The sequence below is a fragment of the Clavelina lepadiformis genome, chromosome 4 (genome assembly GCF_947623445.1).
Source record: "Clavelina lepadiformis chromosome 4, kaClaLepa1.1, whole genome shotgun sequence".
NCBI lineage: Eukaryota > Metazoa > Chordata > Ascidiacea > Aplousobranchia > Clavelinidae > Clavelina > Clavelina lepadiformis.
The window spans coordinates 111,882-137,007 of NC_135243.1; the positions used below are offsets into that span (position 1 = coordinate 111,882).

At 40.8% G+C, this 25,126-nt stretch overlaps 7 protein-coding genes and 1 non-coding gene across 8 annotated transcripts; 5 read left to right on the forward strand and 3 right to left on the reverse strand.

Moving 5' to 3' along the window:
• Nucleotides 1-2,357: 2,357 nt before the first annotated feature.
• LOC143453559 (small ribosomal subunit protein eS27-like) lies at nucleotides 2,358-4,644 on the reverse strand. Its single transcript, XM_076954944.1, has 4 exons — nucleotides 4,594-4,644; nucleotides 3,211-3,319; nucleotides 2,594-2,704; nucleotides 2,358-2,488 (listed from the first exon to the last, which is right to left on the reverse strand). Exons 1-4 carry the CDS (start codon nucleotides 4,597-4,599, stop codon nucleotides 2,460-2,462), a joined length of 255 nt encoding a protein of 84 aa, XP_076811059.1. The 5' UTR covers nucleotides 4,600-4,644; the 3' UTR covers nucleotides 2,358-2,459.
• A 1,505-nt stretch (nucleotides 4,645-6,149) lies between these two features.
• LOC143453556 (nuclear cap-binding protein subunit 1-like) lies at nucleotides 6,150-8,760 on the forward strand. The gene has a single exon (XM_076954940.1). The coding sequence runs from the start codon at nucleotides 6,196-6,198 to the stop codon at nucleotides 8,602-8,604; it is 2,409 nt and encodes an 802-aa protein (XP_076811055.1). The 5' UTR covers nucleotides 6,150-6,195; the 3' UTR covers nucleotides 8,605-8,760.
• Nucleotides 8,761-8,769: 9 nt separating this feature from the next.
• Nucleotides 8,770-9,698, forward strand: LOC143453558 (oligoribonuclease, mitochondrial-like). The gene is made up of 5 exons (XM_076954943.1): nucleotides 8,770-8,967; nucleotides 9,024-9,101; nucleotides 9,158-9,238; nucleotides 9,304-9,443; nucleotides 9,506-9,698. Exons 1-5 carry the CDS (start codon nucleotides 8,770-8,772, stop codon nucleotides 9,627-9,629), a joined length of 621 nt encoding a protein of 206 aa, XP_076811058.1. The 3' UTR covers nucleotides 9,630-9,698.
• LOC143453557 (RING finger and SPRY domain-containing protein 1-like) lies at nucleotides 9,640-14,733 on the reverse strand. Its single transcript, XM_076954941.1, has 13 exons — nucleotides 12,281-14,733; nucleotides 12,052-12,214; nucleotides 11,933-11,985; nucleotides 11,722-11,834; nucleotides 11,559-11,659; nucleotides 11,319-11,497; nucleotides 11,125-11,256; nucleotides 10,939-11,054; nucleotides 10,733-10,876; nucleotides 10,451-10,665; nucleotides 10,224-10,379; nucleotides 10,053-10,157; nucleotides 9,640-9,912 (listed from the first exon to the last, which is right to left on the reverse strand). Exons 1-13 carry the CDS (start codon nucleotides 12,411-12,413, stop codon nucleotides 9,831-9,833), a joined length of 1,692 nt encoding a protein of 563 aa, XP_076811056.1. The 5' UTR covers nucleotides 12,414-14,733; the 3' UTR covers nucleotides 9,640-9,830.
• LOC143457963 (small nucleolar RNA SNORD61) lies at nucleotides 9,979-10,050 on the forward strand. Its single transcript, XR_013117606.1, has one exon. It is a non-coding gene; the product is annotated as a small nucleolar RNA SNORD61 (small nucleolar RNA).
• Nucleotides 14,734-17,513: 2,780 nt separating the features above from the next.
• LOC143452086 (polyadenylate-binding protein 2-B-like) lies at nucleotides 17,514-22,690 on the reverse strand. Its single transcript, XM_076952923.1, has 7 exons — nucleotides 22,179-22,690; nucleotides 21,842-21,950; nucleotides 18,409-18,479; nucleotides 18,244-18,350; nucleotides 18,096-18,183; nucleotides 17,910-18,031; nucleotides 17,514-17,840 (listed from the first exon to the last, which is right to left on the reverse strand). Exons 1-7 carry the CDS (start codon nucleotides 22,296-22,298, stop codon nucleotides 17,804-17,806), a joined length of 654 nt encoding a protein of 217 aa, XP_076809038.1. The 5' UTR covers nucleotides 22,299-22,690; the 3' UTR covers nucleotides 17,514-17,803.
• Nucleotides 18,570-19,665, forward strand: LOC143452087 (uncharacterized). Its single transcript, XM_076952924.1, has 5 exons — nucleotides 18,570-18,639; nucleotides 18,713-18,875; nucleotides 18,934-19,102; nucleotides 19,162-19,299; nucleotides 19,372-19,665. The coding sequence occupies exons 2-5, from the start codon at nucleotides 18,738-18,740 to the stop codon at nucleotides 19,542-19,544; spliced, it is 618 nt and encodes a 205-aa protein (XP_076809039.1). The 5' UTR covers nucleotides 18,570-18,639; nucleotides 18,713-18,737; the 3' UTR covers nucleotides 19,545-19,665.
• Nucleotides 19,816-21,301, forward strand: LOC143452085 (uncharacterized). The gene is made up of 3 exons (XM_076952922.1): nucleotides 19,816-20,294; nucleotides 20,398-20,821; nucleotides 20,885-21,301. The coding sequence occupies exons 1-3, from the start codon at nucleotides 20,163-20,165 to the stop codon at nucleotides 21,070-21,072; spliced, it is 744 nt and encodes a 247-aa protein (XP_076809037.1). The 5' UTR covers nucleotides 19,816-20,162; the 3' UTR covers nucleotides 21,073-21,301.
• Nucleotides 22,691-25,126: the final 2,436 nt, after the last annotated feature.

A 25,126-nucleotide genomic window follows, 5' to 3' on the forward strand; every position in this document is an offset into this window, starting at 1 on the left:
CAGCAGTTTAACATAGCAGCAATTTACTAAACCATGTATGGGTTATTACATGAGTTCAAACCACATTGATGACGTAACATGTCAGTCTCGACACTTGGTTTGTTATCAATTGACGTCATCAACATGTTTGAATGCTATGAGCGCCAGCTTTGCAATTGTAGCGTTCAACACCCTGTCCGTTAGATGGCGGCAGGACACCAAGTTTATTTGGTGGTCAGACAATTCAACCCACAGACGATTCAACCCGCGGATTATTCAACCATTTAACCCGCGGACGATTCAACCCAGGACGGTTTAATCCGCTGCGTTTCAACCCTCGGACCTTTCATGTACTTATGACTTAGGTTATCAGTTATCACCAAGTTACTTTGTAGAGTGTAGACAATTGTAAGCTTAATGTTGGACAGTCTAGTCTAGACTCTAGAGTTAGGCCATCCTGAATAGGCCTGTACGTCGTGGTTAACGGTTATGGTACCATTGCAATCGTACCGTATTTTGTTCAGGTACAAACTTCAAACTTACCACAACGAAATAAACAAAATTATTGCACACAGAATCTCTCTTTCTGCTATAGGAAAGGTTACTCATTTATTTTCAAAATAATAAATTAACTGGAGACAAGCGACTTATATTACTCTCAAAATGTTTGATCTCCCGATTCAAACTTCTTTGCGGGAAATCTTCATTCCCATCAAGAAACAATTGTTTCTAAGGTGTGACTTTTAATCGACGTGTAGGCTTTATTTATTTTTCGCTAAGCAGGCCTACTAGTTACAACACGGTACATAAACTTGTTTTTATTTCAACACAAGATGTGTATTGGTATAATGGTAAAAGCGGCATCCGTGCCTGATAACGAACTGTGTAGTTGTAAATGGGTCGGATCGTATTAGGTTGAATGGTCCTGGGTTGATCCGTCCGTGGGTTGAATCGTCCGGGGTTGAATCGACCTAGAACCCGTTTAATTGTCCAAAATTTAGGTGGTCGGACGATTCAACTAGAACCATTCAACCAACGTATGATTCAATTCACGGACGATTCAACCTGCGGACGTTACTGTATTCTGTTGGGAGTCATGGACAAAATACTTTGATAAAGCGTATGTAAAAAGTATGTGATAAGTTTCATAGAATGATATGTCACTTTGTAGCCAATTGTAAGTTTAATATTGGACAGTCTAGAGTTTATTTTGTTCAGGTACCATAAATATTTAAAAGCGCATGCAGGACATGTCCCAATGTTTTGAGGCATTGCTTCACTGTGCGGATCACCACACAGGCGTCGATGCCCGGGTCACACGGAAAGAATCATCTGAAGCGCATTACTGCGTTATAGTTGGACTTACACAGTAATGTTGATGGTTGGCATTTGTCATCAACATTTTGATATGTCTGCACAGTATCCAATAACATCAAATCTGCGTAAACCTTATTGTTGACGGTTTTCGCCTATATCGTGTCATACGGTACAGTTTATCTTACTTTTGTATCGTGTTTTCGTTTGCTTTTTTGGAAAAAAAGCGTTATGTAGCGTTCACCACCATATCTGCTAGGTCGGGGCACCAAGTTTATTTACCCAAAGAATTATTGTGGTTTTGTTTTATTCCCTATTCGCTTTTCGAGTGAGATGCAGTTGGACTAGAAGGCAAGCAGACGCTCTTTTGAGACGTCTCTCCGCGTCAAGTTATACCTGTGCTACATGTTATTTGCCAATAGAATAATGTCAAGTTAACCGCAGTCGTGGACCAACAACAACGCAAACATGTAGTGCAACATCTTGCTTTGCTCTATACAGTGATTGTTTCTCATGTGATATGTTTTGTCAACCAACAAAATGATCTTTCATCGGCGTCATATGGTCTAACGTTTGTTCCAGTTATCACTACACAACTAGTTAACTTTGAAATGTTAGTTGTGCTTTGTTTTATACGCGGTATTTTGGGCCCTTAAAGAGACCAACTATTATTATCAATTTCTCACCAACGCTAAGTAATGTAACATAATTCGGAATAAAAAAGCAGGATACAGCATAAGACGACACCCTGCGGTTGACTACATTTTTACTTCCGCTACAGAGAACAATTCCAGTGGGTTCTTGCTGATAGTGCTAACAGCCCGCGGGAGGATGAGCCAAAGCTGAACCCGAGGAGAGAAAAAAGCAATTCATTAGAAACCCTCGCCTTGTGCTAATCCAGAATCCGATCGGTGCAAAACTCAACATTCGCGGCGCCTTGCTCGTGTTTACTGCTTCTGGTTTCATAACACATTTTATTGTGTCACGCATAGATGTAGAATTATCGACTAAGCCAACTGCAAGACGTCAGCGGCGCACGGTTGCTTTATCACCACAGCTGTACACCAACTTCAATTCCAGCCTTTATTAAGCATGTACACCATTAGAATCAATCGCGGTCGTATTTACATTCTGAGCGCTAAATAAAGGCTGAATTCGACCCCACGTCAGTGCTGCTTCCTCCGAAAAGAGCAACCTGCAATTGAAGCCACATCTCTCTCATCACGACATAAAAACAACTAAAGCAACAAATTCAGAGGATGTCTTAACAGAGAATTGATGGAGCCTTTTCAACACAAACCTTCAGTGAGTCTGGCCCTGCCCCCAGTGGGCTGGCATAGAACGGTTGAACAACCGACACAAAGCACTACAGTCTGGGCATGGCTGAACACGGTCGTGATCTTGTAGCAACCTGTAAGACACATCAGTTATTTAAAAATTGTCTATCAAATGGTTACTACTGTAATAAGCAAGCCTACTCCATATACTTGGAACCGAATATGCAGAGGAAGCTGATTAACTCAAAGTTGAGGGAAGAAAACAAGTGGTTTAAACTTGTATTTTCACATACAGTGAGGCTTCATTAATTCGAACAACTGGAATACCGTTATCCAACACAAAGCTGTCGGGAACAGATTTGTTCCAATGCAATTTCCCAGAAACCCCGCTGTCTGACTCCGACACGAAAGTTTTGGAACAATAGTGCGATAAAATCCGATAAACCGGATTATTAGAGTTAATCGAAAATAATTCACAATTGTCATTCATTGACATTTTACGACAAAACAAAGTGGTCCGGATTAACGAGGTCTGACTGTAGTCCAATAATCTTGCTGCAATATTTCAGTGAAAGGTTGAGTTGACAGCTCCCACTGCACTGCGTACACTTTCCACAACCGATCATCTGGGTAGACCTACCTGGGCATTTAACGTCCATGAAATAAGAGTTGGGGGACTGCACAAGCCTCTTCTTCTTGTGCTTCCTGCGTTCCTCTTCTGCGGAAGGATGCAATAAATCTCGAGCCAACTGTTTGGAAAAAAAAACAAATGTTATGCAGAGTGGAGCAAAGATAGGCATCAAAAAAATGCCGAAAATCTCACTAAAATCATTCAATTAACACAAACACCAAGAAGTAACAGATTACATTACAAGCATAACATTTAAAAGCATACTCAGACTGATTTTTTATAAAATAAAAACACAGCAAGCAACCAGCCATGTCTATTCACATATGCAAAAGTTGCATATACGCAAAATTTTATTATCTGTCAGTAGGGATGTGCTGAACTAAAAATTATTTAGGTTTGTGAGAATCCAAATATCTTGTTTCGGCATTCGACGAACTCGAACCTATTCGCATCCATTTGCAGTGGTTCACATCTCAATGTCAGTTGAATACGCCATTATGCTGAGCTCCTTACAAGCAGTACAATAAAACCTGCAATTATTTGGGTGTCTCAAGCGCTTTGTTTTATTTTTCCTGTGTCTGGGAGCATCGCCAACTTTCGTTAAGTATGTTCAACGTAACAACTTTATCTCTGATAGAGAGCCTATTTGTCTACCAGTAACTTATCTCTAAAACTTCACATGCTTATAAACAAAACATCCAAGTCAATTGCAAGCAACCAAAGACAAAAGTCTCAAATAAAGCAACACTTCAAAATGTTGTTAGATTTCAAAAAGGGTGACTGTATGTTACTGCAATTGCTGAAGTATAAAAATCGATTTGCGCAAACTGCAACAAACGAAAGGATTTCTTGATTATGCCAAATTATGCTTTCATAAGATCGCAAATCGATTGTAGACCAATCAGCATGGCAGTTTTTAAGGCTACAGCAACTTAGGAAAAAATGAAAACTTTCAACCTAACCTAACACAATAGTGGAAGGTGGGGCGCCCGCACCTATGAAATTTATCACTATGCGCCATCACGCCGAAATCTACTTGTTTGCACACACACTACTTGTTCTGCCGCACTTCCTAGTTGGTACTAGCCTAGTCAACTTTGGGTCTAGTATACAAGCGCATAACCGGATGACGCAGGAAATTATTATCGTTCTTAACAAAGCATATTCACCGAGAACCCTTCCTATTAATTTTGTATATTCTTTAGCCTAGACATTACAAGAAGGGATTCCATTCAGACACTGAAATTGAAACTAAACTAAACTAGGTTCAACCGTTTGAGAACAATTTCTGGCTTTTGAAGTTAAAATTGCGTAAACCTTTAATAACACCAAGTTAAACGTCTGCTAAACTCGACAAAATAGACATTAATTTTAGTTTTTCTTTCCACTTACAGGCATTGCTGCTTTCCTTGAGAGTAGATGTCAAAAAGACTTAGTAAGCCAAATTCCCCTCGCTCGTTCGTTCGGCGGTAACCCGGATGTACATTTCTTTTTATTACACTACAAATATTTTTTATCCAAAAATATAAAATTTATGCTCTAAAAACTAAGAAAAATTATACATCGTCAGACAGTAATGATGTAGATTGATTCTATCTTCTCTTTATTTTTTTTTCGAAACATTACTTTTTGTAAACCAAATATTTCAATTTTTGCTGTGTAATGTTGCAAAAGCGTGGCTGGAAACATGGAAATTTGTCGCGAATTTGTAATTCGTTCAAGACTGAAAATCACTGATCTCTATAAAAAAGAGTCTGTTGAAACGCGCTTATAGAGACCAGTGGTTAAAGTAGGGCTGGTCACAATGGCATGCTGATAACTCGTACAAATGCATCAAATCAGAGTAGGTTTATGTTGAAGTTTTAAAGCTTACCGCATTTATTCGAATATAAACCGCACTAAAACTACCAAAAAATTTTCATTTGATTTTTCTCATTGGCTGGGTGAGAACAAATAAACAGTGGCAGGCATACGCCGTAAAGTTTAGTTGTTAATAGCATGCTGTGATACACGGGAAAACTGACGGAGCTTAAAAGCTTTACCGTATAGGCTATAAAAATGAGCTGTTAGCCGCCTTTGAAAGCTAAGCTGCAGCAAGAATCGTTGTTGAAGTTAGTTTCCTATGACTGGTTTTCGACCAACTGAGGTGATGGTGTGATCTTTGCATTAATCTTTGGAATCGCAGAAGTTTCCATACTACGCTAAGTGGCAATTAGGATAATCTCCCAATGGAAATGTATGCTAATTTTCAACTTGAAATGACATTATAAGCTAAGCTTGTTTTTTCAAACCCTAAATTAATCTGAAACTAATCCCCTATAGTGGAAAGCATGGCAACTACACCCTCTGGATTTTTAAAGACTGTGCTTGCTACACTTGAACGTTTTACACTTACCTCCGGAAAACAGAGCTGGCACAGGCACTTCGTTTGACCAGATTTGCAGAGATCACCTGGATCATTATTTTGCAACCACAGCGCCCTGAAAATGTTGCTAAGTACGCAGAGGATGAAAATTTATTGCTCGTCAAATGGCCATTGTTTAGTGACATGTTTCCCAGTCTGGTTAAGCCCTGCTCACCAAAACTGTCATGAATAAATTATTCCCAAAACTTAATTTCCCTACATTTCAATGAGCCAATGAAGTACAAATATAAATGAATGAAATTAACTAAAAGCATGTTCACATTTTCAGTTTTCTCAGACATGACTTCGACACTTTACTTCTTCAGTTTCGTAGATTGGTCCTTGCCTTGTGTAGTGTTGCAAGGACCTGCACAAAAGTTGACAGACTACGATAAAAGATTGTTAACATATTACTAAGCATTGTATTAATCCAAGCAATGTTTGGGTTTTGTCGTTTCTCCCAACGCAGTTAGACTTTAAAACTTGTCATGTCTAACTTTTAGTCCTTCAATTAAAGTTTTTCATTAACCCTAAGAATATTTTCACTTTGTTGCCAGGTTATATTTGTAGGATTTGAATATCACTACGTGATGTCCAACCGTCGGCGTGCTCATCAACATGACAGTGATTTATCTGATGATGAAGCAAAAGCCAGTTTTGGTAAAAGAAGAAAAACTTCAGAATCAAACGAAGAGATCGAGAAAAGATTGGAATCGCTGATTTGTCGGGTCGGGGAGAAAAGTTCTTCATCACTGGAGAGTAATCTGGAAGGATTGGCCGCGGTGCTTGAGGCTGATCTTCCCAACTTCAAGCCACAGATTCTGCATATCCTTGTGCTATGTTCTTACCAGCTGCCAGAGAAATGCTCTATTTACTCGACTCTTCTTGGACTTTTAAACGTTCGAAACTACAACTGTGGTGCCGAGTTCATTGAAATGGTTTATTGTGAAATGAAACGTTTGATTGTCACCAACCAATTCAACATGGCGCGTTACATCTTGCAATTTATTGGCGACCTTGTGAATAGCAGTGTCGTGACCCCTTCCTCTATGATGGGTCTGCTCGGGGCATTTGCTGATGTCACAAAGCAAGAAGGAGTCCCACAGAGTAGAAAGGATTGGTTCGTTTATGCCCTGATGGCAGCCCTCCCATGGTGCGGTTCCATTCTTAGCGAAAAGAAGGGAAATGAGATGGAGACTCTTTTCTCGAAACTTCACAAGTATGTTTCGAATCGCAACAAAGATCACCACAAGTTTCTGAGAGTCTGGTCTTCTGATGATCCCCATCCTCAGGAGGACTATGTGGAGTGTCTTTATGCACAAATCTGCAAACTCCGAGAAGATGGCTGGATAGAAGACATCATATTACGACCTTATCATGCTTTTCAACCGGTCTTGGCTGATGCTCTTCAGCACAACCTGCCCCAATTCATCCCTCCACCCCACATCGCAGGATCCACCGTCTATCCTCTTCCCAAGGTCATTTTCAGGATGTTCGACTACACCGACTGCCCAGAAGGTCCACTCATACCTGGCAATCACGCAATCGAGCGGTGGCTCATCGAGGAACATCTCAGCTGTCTCACAAGGACCTACAAATATGACAAGAAGGAATGCGCAAATCGACTGCTCGCCATACCTGGCCGTGACAAGATGCCACTCAACCACATGATCATCGAGACTCTGCTCGGCGACATGTTCCGGCTCCCCTCCTCCCCCAACCCGCAGGTGTTTTACATGGCTGTGTTCATCGAGTTGTGCAAGATCCAGCCCAGCATGATGCCCCAGGTGCTCGCTCTCGCCTCCGATATGCTGTACGAGAGACTGGACATGATGCAGATAACCTGCCTTGATCGCTTCGTCAACTGGTTTGCTCAGCATCTCAGCAACTTCCAGTTCAGGTGGAGTTGGGACGAGTGGTCGGACTGTTTAACCATGGACCCCGCCATGCCAAAACCCAAGTTCATTCGTGAAGTTCTTGAAAAATGTGTCAGGCTCGCTTACCACCAGAGGGTTTGTGAAATAATGCCACCCGAGTTTCAAGCTTTGCTGCCGTCCAATCCAAAGATAGAATTCAAATATGCAATTGAAGCTGGGTCAGGCTCCAGTGAAGAGCTCAATGCAGATAAAACAACTGCTCAGAAAATCATCTCAGCTATCAAGAACAAGGGGAAAGATGATGAATTGATCGTCATGCTCGATGTCATCAAGCCACACTCAGATGGAAGTGAATTCAATGTTAAAAGGCTCGAAATATTTCTGCAGTCGTTGCTCTTCCTGGCTCAAAAGTCCTTCAGCCATTCGTTCAGTGCTCTCGCAAAATTTCACAAAGTGATAAAGTGGGCTGCTGATGGTGAGGAAGGGAAAATTGAGTCTTTGAGGATTCTGCAAGATGTGTGGAGGAACCATCCCCAGAAGATTGGTGTTCTCGTCGACAAGATGCTGAGGATGCAGATAGTGGATTGTTCATCCGTGGCGAAGTGGATCTTCTCACCGGAGATGGCGTCGGACTTTACACGATTGTACACGTGGGAGATCATGCACGCAACCATCCGGAAGATGAACAAACATCTCGCAAAGTTGGAGGGGGAGATGGCCGAGATGCGGGAGCGAGCTGCAGTAGCTGAGAAGAAGGATGATTGTGATGAAAACGACGACATGATGAAAGGATTTAATCTCTTTGCTCCAAATGAAGATGACCTTCGCATGATGCAGGAGAAAGTGGATGCAGCAAGCAGTGATCAGAAGAAGCTGTTTCTCATCATTTTCCAGCGCTTCATCATGATTCTCTCAGATCATTTGGTGAGATCTAAATCTCTGGGATGTGACTACAAGACTCCGTGGTTCAGAAACACGATTCAGCGACTCGGAGAGATCTTCCTGCTGCACAAGGACACAGTCGTGAAGTTCATGATGACCCTGGAGAACCTCCTCTTCACATCCGACCTTGATCCACATATTTTGACAATATTCCAACAATTTTCGAGCATCTCTCGTTGAGTTCCATGAGATGTCATCGCTGTATCACGGACATTTCTCGTGTCTTTGTATCGCTTAACACTGCTTGTGCTGTACATAGTCTGTAACATTGTCGTGTAATGCTTGCGTCATTTGTTTTTAATAACTTCGCAAACTTAGCTTTGATTTTTGTCCAAGGTTTAGCAAATGATAAAATTTAGATCTGTTTATGATGTCGTGAAACGCCTCATTCATTCCACTTTACCGATTATGACGCAACTGAGCGAAGCGAAAGACAGACTGGTGTGGGTTGACCTTGAGATGACTGGACTTGACATTGAAAATGACGTCATTCTCGAGATGGCATGCTTAGTTACTGACGGCAGCCTCAATGTTCTGGCCAAGGTAGGTCAATATGATGTCTATTTTGAGAGCTTTTTAAAGATTTGGGAATATTTCAGGGTCCGAACCTGGTCATACATCAGCCGGGGAAGGTGCTGGATCGCATGAATGACTGGTGCAAAGAGCATCACGGGAAGGTTTGGTTCTTCCATAGAAATCATATTGCTTTGTGAGCAACGTGCGGTGTTTTTAGTCAGGTCTGACCGATGCAGTTCGCCAGAGCCAGATTTCCCTGCAGACGGCCGAGTACCAGATGCTCTCCTTCATCAGAGCGGTTGGTTGAGTTTTAATTTATAACGTGACGCCCCGCCAAGTGTTCAGATTGCGTTTATGTGGCAGCACGTCCCCGCCAAATGCTGTCCCCTGGCCGGGAATTCCGTCCACGTTGACAAGAAGTTCCTCGACAAATACATGCCTCAGTTCACCGACCACCTCCATTATCGCATCATAGACGTGAGCACCATCAAAGAACTCTGCAGGTTGTTACACTGTCACGTCACATCATTGGATTGTTTCATATTCACTGATGTCATATTCGTAGGCGCTGGTATCCTGACTTGGAAGTTCCGCTGAAAGCGACCAATCACAGAGCTGTGGATGACATCACAGAGAGCATCGAAGAACTCAAATTTTATCAGAACTCGGTTTTCAAAAACCAATTATGACATCAAAAGCGATTGTTTGTGTGTAAATTTATTGACATAATACAGTGAAGTGCTCGTCGATGTACAAAATATATTGAAACAAATCGCGGATAAGTAAATCAGAAGGAACCAGGAAGGTTTTGGCTTGCCAGAAGCCAGAGGAGAGTAAAGAAACAATATAGATCAGGTAACTTAAAAATCAGAAGCGCAGGTAGTGCCGGGCTAGGCGGGACCCCTGTCCACTATCTCCTCTCTACACAAGGGACAAATCTCCAAGACTGCAGCGCACTGCATGCAAACTCCCCTGGTACCACAAATAAAACATTATTTTTCGTATTATATAAAAGTAAGAAACTTTGCTAACTGGTGAGCCATGATGACCTTTCTTACTCATCAGAGCGTGACTATGACGTAAAAAAGTCCTCTAAGAAGTTCTGAGCTCACCCGTGGCCACAAGGCTTCAGTATCGTGTCGGCTTCCTGATCACAGCAGATGTCGCAGCAGTCCTCACCTATGCTCATTCTCTGAAGTAACTCCATCTTTTTATGCCTGGACAGTAAAACAACATATTACATCAAAGGCTGATGCAGATGATTAACAGAGCACGCCACCAACTTTGGAATAATCAGTTTTTGTTCTGCAGTTAACGAAGCATGGTCATTGAAGCACAAAAACTCTCGATCTTTCGGGGGAAATTTAAATTCTTTCGCCCCAAAATTGAAGATGCACTGTTGGTGAGACATAAAGCTGGCCGCGGCAAAAAAACCGTTCCTTTGTGGAAAGAAAAATTTTGATCAATGAAGAGAAGCCACTGTGGTGGTGGCAGTAGAGAGCTGACCAACCTGGCATTGTTAAACATTTCTTTTTCTGCTGGGAGTGGAACCCCATTGAGGAAAAATACGACCTCGCATGCGTCCACATCCAGGAGAGAACCAAGAGTGTCTCCCTCCCTCCAAGGTGGATGCGAATGCCGGTGGCTCTGTGCTGTGTGCCAGTAGAGCTGCCTGCATCCGTCGTAGGCACAACTGAACTCATCATCACCGATGCCGTATCCGTCCTGCAAGTGCCACATAGAGATGTCATTGCCGCTCGTTTAATATCATCCATGATCTTCTGTGACTCACGTAGTTAAAAAATTTGCTTCTCTTCGTTGCCCAGCCGATCTGCATGACCCCCGGGGTGACGATTGTGACCTCATAATACCACACACCGTGATCCACAGAAAAAGTGCAACGGACAGATTCAAAGGACGAGGCGTCGGAACGGGCCTGAAACAAAAAGATGACAATTAGTAAGATGTCTATGTCTTGTGGAAGTTGTGGCAGCTCACTTCGAGGCAGTCGGCCGACAGCTTGAGATACTCGCTGACGTCGTTGCTGTTCAACATTGAATTGATGTTGTCGAGCTGAACCGTCTCGTAAGTCAAAGTGCGGCCTTCCTTGATGACTGTTGCAAAATAGTGAGGTCATAGAGTGATGATGTCACAAATTCGTATTGAAGCGTAGCTATCACATACATGAATTATCCAGTAGCCATCTAGACAAAAATCCAACTTGCCGCTTCTTGTGGTCGTTAGAGCTGGACCAGCCCTCAAAGTGACTCAACCTTTCCTGAATATTTCTTTCCATTATTTTTTCTTTGTTTGTACCTGATGATGAAACAATCATTATGATGACGTCTTAAGCAGATTTGCAAAGTTAAAGCACAAACCTGTCTGAGAGAATTTCTCGAGAGCAATGAGCGAATACAAAGTGTTTGTGACCGGTGCAAAGCGCCCACTAGTGTCAAGACCAGCAAAGAAATAGTCGAGGACATCATCGGTCAGTATCAGCGAGCTGAGCGGCCCGGCCAGTGACTCAGCGAGATGGCCCAGCACGGCACAAACGTTCCTGTGGTGAATGACCACTTGCTTTTATGTCTAAATGCACCAACCATGTATCCAATGCTGACCTGTGTATGGTGCTCTTGCTGGTCGTCGAATGCAATGCGAATTCCTCCAAGGCTTTGCTTCTCGACAGATTCATCTCCCCAACAAACTTTAGAACCGCTCTCTGCATAAAGGGAATTATTACATCACAACCATGCATTGATGAAAGGAGTTGTCGAGAGTTACCTTGGTGGGAATAGGGCAGTGATCTATGAAAAGAGTGATTGCAGATGGCCCAAGGACATCATCAAGTGGCACGGCTCGAACCAGGGACGATAAGACCATGTTCCATCCAATTTCTACAAACATCATATTGCGTTCAAACCAGCTGTTTATGGGGAAGCACCAAGTTCAACTGCGGTGAATTAAGTTCAAGGTTGAAAGGATTCCGACTTACCTCCATTTGCCCAATGTCGGAACATCCTCATGCGGAAGATTAACGTTGTGTCACTGAAAAATTCATCTTTATTACATCACAAATGACAACTGGCTGATAACAAGAGCACAGATTTTTACTTTTCTGCGGAATTCCTTAAAATGCTTAATGTTTCTATGACGTGTTCATCGAGATCTTCTTCCGTGAGAAGTTTCTTTCGATAACACGACAAACCTCCAACATCCGGGAAATCATTTCTCGGGTTTCGATTCCGGAAAGGTCTTCGCCACCAACGATGTGACCCTGTTGCAATTACAATTTATAGACGAGAAAATTGTGAGGACAGTCACATGACCATTTCCAAATCACCTGCTCTGGGGCTGCGCTGGCTTGAGTTGTTGTTGAGGACGAGCATGTACGGCATGTCGTCATCTTCGTCCAATTCTGCTCCATCGTGCACCGTGTGCACTGGAGTGGAACGGGTGTGATAACAATTACCCATTTATCTATGTGAAGACAACTTCTAGAATTGTTACGCTAAATACAATGAAATATTTCTGGATAAATATTTTAAAAGTTCCTGTTTCACAAAAATTTTGTTGTGCAATGAAGGTTTAAAAACAATGTTCTTATCAGTTGAACAAACAGATTGGAATAAGATTGGAAACAGGATGGCTCTAGTGCACAATGTCATAGTGATGTCACAATCCAACAGTAAAATGAAATCAACTTCCTTTAAGGAAAGCTGTTTTTGCTACTTAATGATGCAAAGGACCACAACAGCAAAAACATGCAAAGCATTAAGTTTTATCTTAATTTAAACAAGAGTTACTTTAAACAAATTTTCATTTCAGTATTTCCCGCATTAACATTAATTTGATCAATCTGTTCCAGAAAAATTGACAACAAACTGAGCTAAGTACATACACCAGCTCTATTAACAATCGGTGCCTATAGATCTAACTAATTGTGTTGCGACTGCTTTATTCTGATGAAAAACTGTGCTGGGTCTTGCAGAAATCTGAACTATTTTAGCGAAACAAAACACATACTAAATGCTGCTATACTGCTGTGAGGTACTTGCACTTTTATATCAAAGTAAAGTCTGTCCAAGCGACCCATACTGGAGAGTATGGCACTTGTACATGTACACGACATTCGTCAATATGCACATCAAACATTTTACTCATCATGTCAATTTATAAAAAATAAACAAAGAAAAAACTGGTAGTTTAAACGCCAATTTATAACAAATAAACAAAGAATTGAGGCTTCATTGCATGACACGCCTGTGGCCTGTTACATTCAAACACGCCACAAATACCAAGCAAACTCTTATTCATTTTACGTTGCATGAAACGCTAACCACGTAACATGACTTTGTATCGAACAAGTCCAGTGCGTTTCAATTCCAACTGCTGCAAAATAAGAACTTGGCAACATTTCATTTAACAAAAAAATTTATCGCGTAAAGGAATTTATTGTCTGTTTGTTTTTTATTTGTGTAAGTCGGCACCAAACACCTCCATATATTTTATTGCACTATACACTTGTTTTTCTCCATATTATGTATGTTCTTTCAATTGTATTTCACTAATGGATGTTTGCTGGCTTTAAGTCACATTCAATGTTGCACTTTCCTCAACCACATGCCACCAAAATATTTTGTTGCCAAACTCTAGACATAGGCAGGAAGCATCCAGCGCGGCAGATGCCTTTTGATAAAGAATTTTGATAAGATGATGGTTCTGGAAAACTTTGAATTGGACTAAAAAAGTTATACTTCAAACTGTTTATTTATTAAGTAACTTATACATGTTCAGCGCTTATATCATAACTATTTTGGATATTTACTAAAATTATTGCTTCTTCTGCTTCTACATATTTTCATGATTAAAGTCTGGAACCAGTTACTGGATTGAAACTTCACCACCAGCGCTACTCGAATCTTTAGCTTCGGAATAAGATGATTTTCCATTCAGCACTGCCATCTACTGGACAGCATTGGCATCTTTTTCCGTACATCACTATTGATGTACCAGAGAAAATTCCATCTTGCAACGAGCAGTATTGTCATCACATCTTCCAAAGATTATCATTGGTGTGCATTCTTGCTGTACAAACTCGGGCTAATCAACAACGTCCTTCCTTAGTGCTATGGCCACTAGAAACCGGGCTCTTGCCCAGGATGGGGTTTCTTTCACAGTGGGTTTCTTTTCGCATCCACTGATGTACAATACTAAAGCAATTTTCATTCAGCAGTTGCTTCAACACACCACCTGCTCGTCTGCTTATTTTCACTTTTTTAACTTATACACTTTATGGATTAAACTAATTATTGGTTTAGTGGCTGTGCTAGTTGTTACCAGCAATTACTGCCTTAATTATTTTTGAGCACATTTTAAACCTTTTTGGTTTTGTCACTTTTACCCATTCATTCGCGTGTCCTAGTGACATCTGCCTTGATTTTTCGTCCCCATCGCGATTTTGAGTTTTGGAGAAATATAAATGATTGTTTGATACTCATCTGAGCGAAATCGTTACAATTTAATGCCTAAAACGCTTGTAATTTAAAAAATAATCAAAGTGCGTCGACAGTTTCGATCGTTAAGTTCAGGCGATCGAAAAAATCTGGCCCTCCAGACAGTAACTTGGAAAGGTCTAGTAGCACTATTTTTTTAAACAAACAACCAATCTTTTGTAGCCTAGGTCGACTGCACTGAAGTCTCAATTCGTTGTTAATTTATTTTACTGGCATTCAAACAATCAATACTCAGTCGATGAAGCTTCCAAAATCTTCAAATCCTTCGTTTACTGGCCTTAGACGACGTCTATCGATAACTAACTTCCGCAACAAAAGGATCCATTTTAGGGTAATATTTGACTCACATAGATATATCATAACAAATAACAAAAGATGTCTATAGTAAATCGAAATCGACACAAAGGTTTATTTGCAACATTCAACCCTTTTAAGGGCAAAGGAGGTCCAATGCAAAGTAAACGATCCTTGTTTTGCAGTACGCGATGTTCCAACCGCATATATTTTATTGTAATGTAGCAATCCGTTTGTCGTTACAATCATAAGTGATACCACATATGAGAAGTTGCTTCCACAGATTACTTCATAAACGCGCAACTGCCTACAACAGCGGTAAGCAAACTACGGCCTGCCGAAAGATATTGTAGTGTTTCTGTGAAGCTTGGTATGATGCTCAAAGTATAAATTTTTGAACACTATAAAAAATTAAACTAGTTTACGCAAAAAATACTGTTGAAATATCACTTCTGATATGCCGCTGGCACGGGGGCAGACTATAATAGTCTATACTGCAGTATGGCAAACAATTACTTTTTATTTGGAGTTCAATTTTTAAGGTACCACAAACTCAATCCCATCAGTTATTAGTTCATAAACGAATTTTTTTGCTGATATTTGTTTTATTAATACAACATTTATGCATCCCATACATGTGTGTGAATTAGTCCACAATGCAATACTTTTCAATGAAACCCCGTACAGATTGATTGGTGCCAAATTGAGATATAAGGCCAACTAGCGGTTCAAACTAATTTTGACGTCAAAAGTGTTAAGAACCTGACTAAGTTCTAATAATTGAACACTCAAAGCGGCCCTCAGGTTGAAAAGGGTTGCTCGGATCCGACCAAGAGGTGTGTGCTCCCCACATATGTTGTAACTTGCCAGCGGCAGGCAAGAACCATCTCCGCTACAGAAACTTAATATTTTGTTAACTATGAAATGCGAGAGTGTTTTACCGCGAGTCTTGTGGGATTGAATGATGCGGTCCTTTGGCATATTTTAAATCTTAAATAATTTTCAGTCATACTGATGTAATAATGATGTCATACTGATGTAATAATGACAACCATGTCGTAAATGTCCAGCACAATTAGGTTGAAAATCGGTTCAGTTTCCACCTGGCAGCATTAAACGCTTCGCACTTGCATGCGCTAAAATGACGCTCAGAGCGTCTGACCGTCTTGCAGTGGCGTCGCCAACAGTGCATCAGAGTAAGGGTCTGAAGGTCGATCGCTTGATGAGTTGCAGTGTATTAAGTTGGGACTCAATGGCATTTATACGGGGACATGGGGCCATGGATCCACCCCACAAAACCAACTTTTTGGACCGTAGGTTTTTTTACGTTTTCAATATTTTTCGTTCGTCACATTTCCTTGTTTGTTTCAACTACAACCTATGTCCTATAAGAAAGCTTATGTACAGCAGTGGCTTTAGGGTGAGTGGAGCGAGCGAACCGGTAGCCAATGCCCGATCATTCCCCGAAAACGCCAACTTCCTCAAATGCGTACGTGCCCAACCATTCTGCAAGTAGTTCTTTCTACAGGCGGCTTTGAACGAGATCAACCTGCTTTGTTAAACCGCTTTTCTCTCGTTTTAGAAAAAAGCAAAGTGAGTTGACGCATCTGTCTGAGCTCGTCACCTCGGCATAAATGACGTGGGTTAACTCGCCTGGAAGCGGGTTTAGACTTGTAAGCCCCAATATCACGAAATTTTGATGATTTATTTGATTTGTAAAGAAATAGGATAAAAATAGGAAATTTACACAGGCTTAAACGCTAATTTACTTTAATATGTCCAAAGCGTTTGAATGGTTTGTCTCATCGCTTTTTATCGCACAGTGGGTTCTTATTTTGGCGCATTTTGTTGTTCAAAAGCTGACTTCATTGAAAACAATGTTCTTGTCGTTTAGAAATTTTTAGGCTGCGATGTTGAAGATGAACTTCGATTAGTTTTCAAACCAGCCAGAATTCACGGCATTAAATACCGTATATCCTTGAATAGAAGCCGCCATCGATTAGAAGCCGCTCAAAATGATTGAGGATAAAAAATCGATCGTCGGTTGATCTAATTAAAAATATAGGCCGCGCTTGAAGAGAAGCCGCAATGATTTTAATCAGAAATGAAAATAGGAACCACGGCTTCGAAGAAATAGGGAAAGTATCCAAGCGAGTAATAATTGTTCCTCGCACGTGCCAAGCTTCGCTGCTCAAACTCGACTCGTTCAAGCTTACACATTGAAGAAGGGTTATTGACATAAAAACACGACCCTTGAACTGCGTAGGAACCGTGGAATCACGCCATGTTTGGGTCGCCCAGGTCTGATCGATCGGGAATCAACAGGAACATGACGTCACGCGGAATATATACCGTTGATGACGTCAGCGGGGCAGCCTACGCAAATAGTTTACCGATCAAGCGACAAACCTGGAAGGCTTAAAACAACCATCTCGGTCACTAACACCATTCGTGTACGTGTTATACTGTCTGGAGTTAAAACGAGTCAGACGACTGTCTGATCAATTAAGGCAATTTTGACGAACAGTTTCACAAGAATTTACTCATTTTATGAGGGCTTTTAACTTGGCTGCTATTTCTGGAAACGTCCATTAAAATATATGGCGACAGATTAAATTAAAAATTTTCATTTGTCGCCATAAATCTGCAGGAATTCAGTTAAAACACTTTATAAAAACGAAACAGCATATCGCCGCCGACTAATGGAATGTTTGCCCGATCTAAAAGGTCTTCGCTCTAAACTGGAGAAAAATGAACAGACAGAAATGCAAATGTTAGAATTTTATTTTGTGTCTTGAGTTTTTAGGTTTTCTTTTTTGATTTTGTTTTTTTATAATTTTTTGGTGTTTTTTGTTTTTGTGTTTTTTATAATAAATAAATATTGCACTTTCAAGGTAACAACAAAATATAAAACGCCGACTTTTACTTCATTCCTGCATTATGACATCACAATAAAACACGCGTCAAATGGCGGCAACATAAAAGAACAGAATCGAGCGGCAGAGTTCGGAAATTTGATGATCAGATAACCTGCTTCTTACTATGACGTCACTTTCTCAGTATGGTGAATACCAGGATGATCTTGGCCGACCTCTGTAAAACAACTCAGCCAATAAAAACATTTCGTCCATAACGTCATACTTGATAACCACGTCATGATACCTGAAAGCGCGGCGTGGCCTGTAGTAGGGGGCGTAGTGGCGTCCTCTGCCTCTGCCCCGGTACCTTGCCCTTCCCCGGTCAGTAGAGGTTAAGCCATGCTTGTTCGTTCGCTTCGGGTTCACCTGAATTATCACGTCATAAGCAACGTGTGACGTCAAAAGACATACAAACAGGACGTGGCTATACCTGGAGTTGCCGTCCACGGAACAAAGTGCCATCGAGTGCGGTGGCGGTGTCCACCGAGTCCTTGTCTGCAAACTCGATGTAAGCGAACCTGCAACAGAGCTACGTCACTACCAGCTCACAATTAACTCATACGTCACTGGTCGCTCACCCTTTTGGATGTCCTGAGAATTTATCGCACAGAATCGTGACGCGGTTGACCGAGCCTGCGCCGTGGAAGTGGTGTTCCAACTCCTCCGCGGTGGCTCCATAATCCACCTAGTGGTGAAAGTGGGTGTAACAGATATGCGAACTAATTCAACTTGAAATAACTCACATTGCCGACGAAAACTGAACGTGCGTCTGCTTCCACTTTTTCCTCAACTGTTGGAAACGCAAATCCTGGACCTGAAAGACAGAAAAAGCCTCGTAAACGTGAAGTGGAGGCAATAAAATGAAGTTGACACAGCAATTTGTGTCTGCTCTAAATTAAAATATCAACAACGCAGAGGCCATAAATAGGCCTCACCCTGTGAGTGGGCAGAGGAAGAATCAACACATAAACCAGGTGAGTGGTTCTACTGCTGTATAGACCAGTGCTGAGAGCCCACGGTGAAGAGCAAAAACTCTGGTTTCTTTAGAGAATTGAGAATTTGCAGTGAAACAATGAAGCTTGCTGCTGTTGCTCTCCTGCTCGTGTTCATCGGGCTGACGACCGCTTTGCCCAAACAAGTTAAAGACAGAAACTTTGAAGAAAGACGAACTCAGGAATGGAAACAACTGAAGGAACGCATCAAGAAAAGGGTAAGGAGCAAAAAAAACAGGGTTTGGCAAAATTTTCTTAACTATCTTCTTCTCACAGAACACGACACGTTTGAGCAAGGACTTGTGTGATAATGATGAAGATTTCAAGCAGCTGAGAGTTTGCCGGGACCAAAGGAGGGGAATCAAATGCCAGGAATCTATGGCACAGCCTCCTTCATACAAGCAACAAAATGCGGACACAGACTTAAATACTGTCGAGATGAGTGGTAAGACGAATTATGTTAGATAAAAGTGATCCTGTGTGATGTAACAATCTGTTGAACAGATGGTGCAAAGAGAAGGGAGAAAAGAAGCACCAACCCCTGTCTGGGGCCCGTCCAATCACTCTTCCCATATTTTGCTCCCAACTTCTTCAATGGGAATATTGAGGAGGTGTACAAAATTGGACCTAGTTTCGAAGACGGTATTCTTTGTTTTCAAATCACAAATTTTGGTGCTATTCAGTGGTAATAAAATCAACTTTTTACGGTATTAGGATTCAACGAAGCCATCCTCTATCACATATGTGCACCCCTGTCCTCACCCTTATCATGCCAGGAAACATATATGGGCATCCAGGCACTGGTTTATCTCAACGAGCCCTGGGTGAATGATGACGTCGGGATGAGCGTCATTGCCGTGCCTTCTGGATGCGCAATGACTTTCTGATCTTTGGAGGTTTATATTCATTGCTGCTCTCACATATAAACCACGCTTTGTATATTGCTGCTGCCATACTGGCACATTGTGTATCATGTAACCCTGCTAATAAAAACAAATATAACAGTCATGAGCAGCATTAAATTAATTCAACCGCGAAGTTGAAGCAACAACGAGCAAAAGCTATGAAAATTGCAGGACAGTAAAGTGTTTTGTGAAAACTTGTCACAAAATGTCAAGTTAGATTAATGATGGATTGGGCTCAATTAAGTCGGGGGTGGAGTGGCCAATAATCCAGGCCCCGTGCGCCACTCGTCATATCAATCTTCAATCTATTAATAACGAGCACTCAGGCAGCACTTGAAATAATTCCATGAAAGAGCAGTTACTGCTGAGTAGGGTTTTGACGCATTACACCTCTTGTAAGGACCAGGCGTGATTGGTCGCGGATCAATAATCAGGAGGCATCGTGACAAAACGTCAGACAAAATTGTTTCTAACAAAAACAACACGCAAGGGTGAGCTGCTAATTTTGAAACGCTATTTTAAAAACTAACTTTTCTCCGGACAAACAAGTGTATAAAAGCATCAATAATCAGGGAAAGGTTTAGAAGCCAATCTGGGAGAATGATGACTAAAAAGAGTTTAATTTTTATTGTCTTGCTTGCCACCATGGTTGTGGGGGCCCCGAAAGATAAAATAGAACCAGACAAAGAAGCCAAAGACAAAGAAAAGCAGAGAACACCCATCTCTTACATGGTGAGTCGCGTTTGTATACCAGCAGCCGTTCTTTGCAGCCTTACATGTATAAAGGTTACTTTCATCAATGCTTTGAATTGAGTGGCAAATTGTTTATCAACAGACAGAGCCGATCACTGAGGACATGTGCAAGGATAAAGAGTACAAGCACCTGCACATGTGCGACATACTCAAGAAGAACAAGACGACGTTGAAGCACGCCGTCGATGACTACAGGTGTTTATTTGATGACTATGGAAATCATAGTGGCGAAAACGGCAACCAACAAGTACGACACCGACAAACCATCTCCATTCAAGCATCAAGTCACGCTTCAGTGAGCGGGACGAGCGCATCAGCACACAGCAGTGTGAGCCACAACATAACGTCCTATACATCTCATGGGGAAGTCCCAACATTTCACAAAAGGAAGAAGAGAAGCACTCCGGATGAAAGGAACCCATGTGCGGGTCCGCTGCAGAAAGTCATCATCTACGAGGCTTACCACAGCGACACTGGAGAAGTTCTAGAACTGGTGCAGGATCCAAGTAAGTGATTTGTGGGCTAAGATCACTGTTGCTTTCATGTCATCTACTGACGTTAAATTCCAGACCAGGGGCTGTACCAAACATTCTACATCAGGACGTGTAACTCCTTCACACATTACGGGATGGAGTGTGGTCAGCATGACGTGATCTACAGGACCTTGTGCTACCTCTATCCTCCCGATGTCAGTGATGAGGTGGGGACAGTCAACATCCGGACTCTAGGCTCCTGTGCTCTTTCAATTGTGCCATAATCCCTTGACACACATTTCAAGGCAATGCGTTTAACTTCATACAATGTAGTGTTACTTCCAAGTTTATTGTTAAGTTGTGCATCAATGAAAATAAATGCCTTTTGATCATTTCTATGACATAATAATATAATCATGTTTAATAGAGCCAATTGTAGTGCTTTGTATTTATAAGCTTGTGCTTGTTATGGTGGAATAATACAAGGATAGTGGAGAAAAAATTTGTCAATTTTGAGCAGGGTTCAAAGTATGATAAATTGTTCAAGGCTGAAGCTCACAACAAAACAATTGAAACCTTGCACAGCGTCATCAAAATCTTGTGAGCTTAATATTTGCTTAAACTTTCAGCTCTTTGGATGCAGCCATAATTTTAACCAACTGAAAACAAAAATGTTGCCTTTAAAACTTTTTTAGAGTAAAACAGCGTTCTAGGGCAATAGGTGAGAACTAGGAAAAATATGGTCTCTCTGTCCGATATAACCAAACCACAAACTTTTTGTGTCAATATAAAATATATCCCAAACTCTTGTAATAATTCAGAAATGAATCATCGACAAATTCTGAAGGAAGTGACTTAGCTGGTTTTTTTGTAAATCTTTTGTACAAAAATAATTAAGCCACCATTCATAGATACTCTAAATTATGATTGTTGTGTCATAATAACCCTCCGCCATCTTAAACCTGGACCAGGTAAAGATTTGACTCGACAAGAGTTTATAAAATGAGATTCAAGACACTTCTGGTCAACTCTAGTAAATTGAAGTCACGTGACCTGTTGGGGGGCTGAGGGCCATCTGCTTCTCCACGTCGTTTTGCATCTCCTTCAATTTCTCCGCCTCCGCTTCCATCTCCTTCACCCTCGCCTTGATCGCCTCTAGCTCCTGCACATAGACATCATATTTACAAGGTGACGTTACAGCACGGTGATGAGGAATAATACACTTTGTGGGACAATATACGAAGTGGCATAGACATCATATATGGTGTTTTGTGAATAGGTTGTTGCAAATACATGATTTATATTTCTCTTATCACCAACGCAAGAGATTCCTTGTTTTAAGTGAAAATGCACAAAATGGCAATTTTCACAACAAAATTTCATCACTTACTGGATCTGTTTCGTCCGACGTTCCGTTTGTTTGATCTAAAAGCACCGAATCATCAGCTTCTGCAGACACATTTGCGCTGAAGACATCGATGCTCGAGTCGTTGTCGAGAATGTCGGCCATTTTCCTCGAAGGTCAGAAATTACAATACACAATGTCAGTAAATCTTAAAGAGAAATTATTTATATACAATTTTAAAATGCACACTAATGCAGTGTTTGTGACATCACCGCTGCCTCTAATTATGTCACGATCACTTTATCAAGAAATTACTGTAACTAACATGCAAATATTGAGATGTGAGGCACATTTTAATGAGAAACCGTGAACAAGAATCGGACGTGGTTGTTCACACTGTGACGAGTCAGAGCTTTAAACTGGATCAAAAACTTTCCATTAGTAACCTTCAGAGGTTGCAAAGAAATTCATTTTGAAAGTTTCACTCTGGTATATTAAGTGAGAAGTGACTTCTTCTTGACTGACTGACGTGACCGACTTCTTCCTAGAACTCTAAAAATGCCATCCAGCGTCAAATTTCTTTTTAAAAATAGTTGCAGCTGTTGAAAATATTTCAAATATATACATGCTTGTTTGTTACCTACTTGCATTCATACACACAGTGCAGACCCTGCCTACTTTGTTGTTGCACATTCCATGCCGGTAAATTTGAAAAAGTTTTTGTCATTTACTGAAGGAGGGTCTTAGTCTTTGATCACAGGTAAAACATTTTTAAATCTTCTGTAGAGTCAGAAGCAATAACGTGCATTTGTATTTGGTCTGCATTTTGCGGTTTACACATTAAAAATACGCAGGTCACCTGCTTGATCTTGAGACGACTCTTTGAGTGACTTCAATTTTTTCCTTTTTTTGTTTGGTGTCTTTTAAAACGTAAATCTTTATTTTGTATGTTAAATATGATTCATAAAGCAGTTTATTTCCATCCATGTCCACTGCAAAGACCTAATTAAGTGAACTTACTAAACTATGAAATAGAATGGCAAAGCCTTTAACCATTTGAGACATGAAATGTGGGTTGCTACTTTCAAATTGTGGATGAAAAGCTACATTGTACTTGTCGCTAAAAGGCACAACAATTCTACTGCTGGCATTAAAGTACCTACTGCGTTATAACTTCAAAATCACTTAGCCTTATCATTTTCACTTTTAACACAGCTTTCCCGATTGGAATGCAAAAGATGATATCATAATCGTGGTGTACGCAAAAAGAGAAAAGTTATTGGAGTATCGTTACGGCTTAATCAAGATTAGGGGAGACACTTAGTCTAGCGTAGCAATTTTAGAATGTTTAGTTCAGTGATGAGTGTTTAAACTGAAATATACCGGAGAGTTCTACTAAACAAAACTTAACACAGTGGACCGATGAGGACATGAAAAATGCTGTTGATAAACTTCGGAAGTTACAGGGAATTGACTCAGTATCGCAGCAAATTATAACATGAATATAAGCATTTTACATAAAAGGTAGATTTGCCAGGTAGGCCTAGACACCAGTAAACTTGTTTATGTTGCAAAAAAATCAAGGCAAAACTCATTAGCGCAGTGCAATATTTATTTCTTTCCTGTCTACAACATATCAGAGGTCCATCGGGGATAACACTGAGGGGAAAAAAGCAAGTGGCGTATTTGCTGCAGTGAAACGGTAGTTGCCACAGTAGTTTGCAAACCAATTTTTTGCATTTCTAGCCTAAAAGAATCCTATGTATCATAGTTCATTTGTTTTCCGTAAAATTCGAAGCAAAGTGTGATTGCAAAGTATGGCCAAGCTGAGCAATATTTTCAGTGCAACAAACAACTAAAAATGACAAGTGCAGCAAAACAATGCTCAGCTGCAGTTAAGGGCGCAATTAAACAGTACGGTAATGTACATCAGTTTGAGTTTTTCAATCTTTAATAAATTCAAAATTAAGTGCACACAAGTTTTTTCCAAGTCATTAAGGGCAAAATAACGCACCTGAAGTGGCACTGAAGCTAATGAAAAGCAGTATCAAGTGACGAAACTCCGCAGTCTGGTCAATAAAAGACAATACCATGTAGCCTATTGCCTTAAACTACCATAACCCACAAAACCAATTTGGCCGACAGAATCTATTTCAATTCGTAGGCTAACCTAATTGCTGTTTATCAAACTGGTATAGCATTCTAGCCTAGGTTATTTTCTTTGCTTAGCTCCACACTAGGCGGTAAAAGCAGTCCAACACTCCAACATGGAGCACATGTATTAGCCTATTGGGCCTAATTCTTGTTGGGAGGCAGCAATTTTTTCACTTTGGCTCAATTATGTTACTCTAATTTATATGAATTAACTTTTACCTGAAATGCAATTTCGCTTCCTAAAATATTGCATTTAATGAAATTACACAGAAATATGAAACTAAACTTAAGTTAAAAGAAATTAATAAAACTTCTAAGTTTTAAAATTAATGCATAATTTTAACTATCACTTTTTCACCAACGAAACGTCTTTCGTTCAAAAAACCTTTGTTTGTTTGGGACACATAATTAGAATCTATGAACTATTAATTGTCACGCAGAAAACTCGAAAGAAAGATGCAAATGTTAAGGAATGAAAAATACAATAGGGGAAGTGATTATTTAATGACTTCGAACCCAGGTCATGAAAATTTGATAAGACGCCACTATTCTAAGGCCACGCTCCATAGGAGCCAACCCATTTCCAATACAACCCACAACTTGCAGGTCACATCTTCTACAGGCCACTATTGCAACCCACAATGCAAAGACAGGCGTCACAAATGAAGCCTGGTTCGAGATTACACAGGTCATGCCTCGTATAACATAAAGCCTGGGTCGAGATTACAGAAGTCATGGTTCGTATAAATTGAAGTCTGGGTCGAGTTTACAGAGGTCATGGGTTCTATAGATTGAAGCCTGGGTCGAGAATCGAGTTTGGAAGGATCATGGCTCGTATA